Source organism: Impatiens glandulifera, chromosome 5 (genome assembly GCF_907164915.1).
Source record: "Impatiens glandulifera chromosome 5, dImpGla2.1, whole genome shotgun sequence".
Lineage (NCBI taxonomy): Eukaryota > Viridiplantae > Streptophyta > Magnoliopsida > Ericales > Balsaminaceae > Impatiens > Impatiens glandulifera.
This window is the reverse complement of record NC_061866.1, coordinates 18,186,785-18,193,049: the sequence shown is the minus strand read 5'-3', so window position 1 is coordinate 18,193,049 and position 6,265 is coordinate 18,186,785. Positions and strand designations below refer to the sequence as shown.

At 33.2% G+C, this 6,265-nt stretch overlaps 1 protein-coding gene across 1 annotated transcript; it reads left to right on the top strand.

Annotated features, from left to right (window-relative positions):
* The first annotated feature begins 5,106 nt into the window (after positions 1 to 5,106).
* LOC124939083 (secreted RxLR effector protein 161-like) lies at positions 5,107 to 5,597 on the top strand. Its single transcript, XM_047479594.1, has 2 exons — positions 5,107 to 5,293; positions 5,404 to 5,597. Exons 1-2 carry the CDS (start codon positions 5,107 to 5,109, stop codon positions 5,595 to 5,597), a joined length of 381 nt encoding a protein of 126 aa, XP_047335550.1.
* Positions 5,598 to 6,265: the final 668 nt, after the last annotated feature.

Genomic DNA, 6,265 nt, shown 5'->3' with positions numbered 1-6,265 from the left:
ATAAATGAATAATCTTTTCTTAAATTAATTATGTTTAATTAATTTAAATCAGGTTTCAATCAAATCGTCATTTGATTATAATAAATCCCAAACTATTAAAAATCAAATAAAATTAATTATTTTTAAATAATTAACTTTAAAAGCTGGCAAGTACTATCAAAATCCTTCAAAATAATATTTTATTTTAAAAGATGTCTGGAACGCAAATCAAAGTTGAAATCATAGAACCTCGAGCCATCCCGGACCCCGTATTGCCACATGCCCACGGGCACGTGCTAAGCTACGAGATTCTCAAGGGTTACAATTGGTAAGCTACTTACACTTTATTACAGCTTCAAAACTAAAAACACGATTTTGGCCCCTAAATTATTTTGATGAAATTGAACATTATCCAGGTTGAATTAAACATTGAAATGATGTTCATAATGTTTTTGGGAGCTTTGTGAAGCTACCTAGGCCTTTAGGGGTTGTCTTTCGATTCAGAGATTTTCCTAGCTAGTCTAGATATCCCTACCTTGAATCAAAGAATCTAAGCCTCATCAAAATGAAAAAACCTACAATTTTGATATTCTTTAGGACTGGGACCAAGAGGTTCGACTAAGAAATCTCAACCTAGACCTAGAGGTTTGACCGATGAAATTTTACCTAGGACCTAGAATTCTGGCACCCGACCGAGAATTCTAGCCAAGGACTGAGAGGCTTTAGCACCCCGACCAAGAATTCAAGCTAGGACTGATGGAATTCTAATATTTTATTTTGAAAAGAAACATGCAAATTGAAGTTGAAAGTTCTCGAACCTCGAGCTTTTCTAGGAGAAGAATTTTTCGGGGTTACAGAATATTGTTAGTTTTACTACTAGACTGAATGTTTCTACATAATCAATACCAAGTTGTTGATGAAAGCCTTTAACAACACGACGTTCTTTATGTCATTCAATGGAGCCGTCAACTTTGTGTTTGATTTTGAAAATCTATTTGCATCCAACAATATTTTTGAAAATCTACTTGACATGGGGAGTGAAATTGGGAAGTCTGTTTCATTGAAATTGACATGTCAATAAATGAATATCTAGCACAAATATGTAAACGAGTCAAGCTGCTCGTGAGTAACTCGGTTAAAGCTCTACTCGATCTCAGTTTAACAGAGTTCGAGTAGCTCAATTTTGTAATAGATCAACGAGTTTCTTAATGAACAAACCAATGTCGATAATATATACGCAAACATGAACGTAGCATGTACACAGATCATGTCTGTTAATTGATACTCCTTCCTTGATGACTTGATCACTTCTAGGATGGGCTATGACGATACGTCAAGGAAAGGAGTCATCGAGGGAATGCCATCATATTAGAGTAACCCTCATTTAAATAATAAGAAAGCTAAAGATGATATAAACTACATCGTTAATGCGTGGGATATAGAAATACCAGAAATGATGAACGATGGGCTATGGCACCCTCAAGAATCATCCCCTAATCGTCAATCAACTTATCCCACACAATCTAAATGAGTTACTCCATTTGCACCTAAGTCAACTAGAAAAATTAACAATATGAGCATTAAACTATCTCAATCTCCTGGAATTCTTAGAGAAAATAATTTAGTTAATGTCTTAATTCAAAGCTAAAAACGCCTATCATTAGAGCCTTCCCAAATGAGTGGTGTGAATACCACCAAGCTAAAGAGAACAACACTAACTTCTACCTTTCCTTAAAACATGTGATCTAGGACCTTATTAATAAAATGGTCATCCCAAGTCAGAAGCTAAAACAAATATGTTTCCGGCAGAGACTATGAACCTAATCGAGGTAAGAGTGTTTGACAAATGGGGGAGATCCATCAACTTTGATTTGATTGTCAACGACCAAAAGCTAATAGCCATCACCAGTTTTTGTGGTAATTAAATCAAATAGTCGAGCTTAGTGCATAAATAAGACAATCGGGATTTGGGTGACATGAAATCTTAATTAGAAACAAATAAACTATGACGCATGGTTCTACGACTCGAAGAACAATTAGAGACTCTCACATTGTTAGAGTACAACCATGGGTATTTTTTTAACCCTTCTATTTTAATTGACCAATTCAAGAACACAAACCTACAAATTAATCTAATACATGCAAATTCGGGGATTCCTATTTTAAATTGGATTTAAGCAAAAGGAAAAGACAAGAATCTTCAAAATATACCAAATTTCAATAATACAAATTCAATTCAATAATTCAATCAATATATAATTCAAGAACTTAAAAACATAAATTGCAGTTTTAGGGATCCTTACAATGATTCAATAATTTCTTATGGAGTAAACTGCAAAGTGTCAATACCATATGATTGGGATTCTGACTTCAAAAATTTAAAAACAAAAATTTAGAGGATTCAAGAGGTTGTACTCTTTAAAAAAAGTTAGGGTAAGGTATTTATAAGGTGCTATAAAATAAATAGGTTAAAACTCCATGGAATATCAAATTTAAATTTACCTATTTGTGTTGGCTTTTTGTTTAATAATTCCTCATAGTTATTTATATGAATTTGTTGATTATTCAAATAATATACTCTCCTAGCTTTCCACTATATTAGACCAATTCAAATTTGGATTTGGATTGATGGAGAAAAATCGTTATTAAGAAATGAAAATTTTCCATAATTACCTTTACCAAGTCTTTAGGTGTTTGTTGAAGACTCCTCGAGAATGCTCCGCTCTTGATTCTCGGTCGAGCTCTTGGTCGGTCGGATAAAACTCGACCCATTTTTTTTATTTAATACCTCATTATTTTCAAAACAACCTTCAAAATAAAATAAATATATTAATAATAGATAAATTCAAATTCAAATATCTATTAACATCCTTTATCTTTATATTTTGATCCATTCTTAATCGAACTCGAAATTAATTATTTTGGAGTGATATTGACAAGACAATGGCGATAAAAGTAAGTACTTGCTTGATAATTTGTGTAATGAGCTCGTATATGGATTTCGTATATCAATAGGTTTGAGATTTATTAAAAATATATAAACTATATAATTAGGGGAGTGAAAAATTAGTATCTACAACGATTATGATAAAAAAAATTGTTTTTGCATTTCAGCTCTTTACTGTTCAATCTTAAGATTTGATATAGTTCTTAGCGTGTTATGTGACAAGTCTAGATTGATTTGAATGAATGAAATGAATTAAGACCAAAACGCATGAATTTAAACTTTTGTGAATTTTAGTTTCAAAGTGTTTCTTTTTAACAAGAGTCTACCTAGGCATTTCAAAATCATTTGAACATGTTCCTAGAATGATTTGGAAGAGACAAGCGCAGAGGAAAAGTCTCCAAAGTTATAGTTTCGAAAAATTATGGTTTGGGTTGTGAATTTTTGGTTTTACAAGTTATAACATGTCATCATGATCGGACCTTGTTAATAAGTTGTGTTTTATAGTACAAGTTTGATTAGGATTGAGCCAGGGTTTACTTGAGATTGGGAAATACAATAAAAACGTTTTTGAAATCTTGGTACTTTTGGCTTGGTGAACGATTGAGACCCTTGGTCGTTGCCTAATTTTCGACCGAAAAAATTAGCCAACGACCTAAGACATGACTTATTTTCTAACTGAGAATTGAAGACAACTATTGGACTGTGTTCTTTGGATGTCCGACCAACAATTAAAAGGGGCATCCGAGCATGGCGCACCTACTTCTTGCCTTGGGATTGATTCTCGAGGCTTCCCTTTTATTTCACAATAGAATGGTGTTGTTGAGAGGATGAATATGACACTTTTAGAGAGGGTGAGACCTATATTAGCGTAATCTAGGTTGTCTAAGAAGTTTTGGGGGATGCTTTACACACTTCTACTTATTTAATAAATAAGTCCCCTAGTGCTCCCTTAGGAGAGAAATGTCTTAAATCTGTGTTTTCAGTTAAACCTCTTGATTTGAGCAACTTGAAAGTTTTTGGCTGTGTTGGCAGAAGGTTGACAAGTTGGATCCTAGGTCCAAGAAATGTGTGTTCTTAGGTTACCCTGAAGGGGTAAAAGGTTATAGGCTTTGGGATATGAGTGAACCTGAGCTAGGGATTGTGATAAGTAGAGATGTTGTCTTTAATGAGAATAATTTTCCCTGCTTTCCTATGTCCCCCACTCCTGTTAATGATGCTCATAATAAGGTGGAGCATGTGCTTGTAGTTTTTGATCAACTAGTTGAACATGATGTGAATGTTCTCAATGAGGTGGAGCATGATAATGTGCATGATATTAATAATTTGCATGATTCAAATGTTTTGTCTGATTCGCATAATTTTCTTGATGATTTGAATGATTCAAATGTGTTATCTGATTCACTTGATTTGTTTGATGATTTGCATGACTATCAACTTGCTAAGGATCGAAGTAGAAGAACGGTTAGAATGCCTGTTAGATTTAGGGATGATAATTTGAATGATTGCAATATGTCTGAATTTTCTTTTAATATGTTTGAATCCATAGACTGTAATGAGCCTAGCTCTTACAAAGAATCTTTGAGGTCTAAGCTTTCTACTAAATGGATTATTGCTATGAATAATGAGATGAATTCCCTGAGAATTAATTATATTTGGAAACTTGTTCCTAAACCTCATAATTGCTCCTTAGTGGATTGCAAGTGGTTGTATAAGGTGAAGCAAGAGTCTGAAAAAGTTAGATTCAAGGCTAGGTTAGTAGCCAAGGGATTTACTCAAAAGGAGGGAATAGATTATGCTGAAATTTTCGCTCCTATTGTCAAATTCACTACTGTTAGAATTATACTTACTTTAGTCGCTCACTTTGATTGGAAATTGAAGCAAATGAATGTTACTACTGCTTTCTTACATGGTGAACTTGGTAGGAATATATATATGCATCAACTTGATGGGTTTGTTGACCCAAGTTGCTTGATCATGTTTTTTTGTTAAAAAAAAGCCTTGTATGGTTTAAAATAATCTCATAGGCAATGGAATATTAAGTTCAATTAGTGCATGCAATCTTTGATGTTTAAAAGAAGTTCTTCTGATCATTTCCTTTACTTCAAGATTTTGGGCATAAATATCATTAGAGATAGAACAAAATTTTCTCTAATGTTGTTAAAATTTTGGGTAAATTTTCTATGTCTGATGCTAAATCTGTGAATGTGTCTCTTGATTCCCACTTTGTGTTAAGTAAGGATCAGTCTCCTAAGACTGAAACTGAAATAATTGAAATGAAGAATGTGACTTATTCCAATGTTATAAGATCTGTTATGTATCTCATGATTAGTACTAGGCCTGATATAACATATGCACTTAGTTACTTGAGTAAATTTATGTCTAACCCATGTATGCCTCATTGGAATGCTTTGAAATGATTTTTGAGATATTTGAAAACCACCATTCATGTTGGCTTGACTTTCTCTATTGTTCTGTAGGTATTAAGATGGTTAGTTATGTGGATTCAAATTATGCTAATGATAGGGATAATAGAAAGTATATTATTTCCTATGTGTTTACATTGTGTGGCTCTTGCATAAGTTGGAAGTCTCAACTTCAACCCATTGTTGATTTATCTACTACAAAATCCGAGTATGTAGCTGTCACTGAAGCTTTTAAGGAAGCAATTTAGCTTAAGGTTGTTTTGTCTAAAATTGGTTTTCTTGACAAAAATATGATTGTGTTTTCTGATAGTCAATCTATTATTCAACTATGTAAAATTCTTGTTTTTCATGATAGAACTAAGCACATTGATGTTAGGTTTCATTACATTTGGGATATTGTTGAAAATGCATTGTTATTTTAGAGAAAATTCCTTCGGAATTTAATCCTGCTGATATGGGTACTAAGTGTTTACCTACTGAAAAATTTATTTCATGTCAACGGATGGTAAACTTTGACTTAGAGAAAGCTCTTTGAGGTTCATCCTTTGTGGACATGGCATGCTTTGTGATATTTCCTTCAATCTTGTGATTTTCGTATGCTTTTTGCTCTTACGTTAAATTTTTGTGATTTTTCGCTTGTTTTGTGCTCTTGCGTTTGATCTATGTGATTTTTCGCATTTTTTGTGCTCTTGCGTTTAATCTTTGTGATTTTCGCATTCTTTGTGTTCTTGTCATAGTCTTTGTGACACGAGTTTACCTTGGGTATTCTTTTTGTTGCCTCGGTGGTAATAAATTGGTGATGATGTATCTTGTGATTTCGTGATTGTGTTTTTGCACTATTTTGGGTAAAAGATGGAGATTGTTGGGTATTAGTTGACTCAACATTGTGGCTCAATCTCTAGTAAACCACTTACTG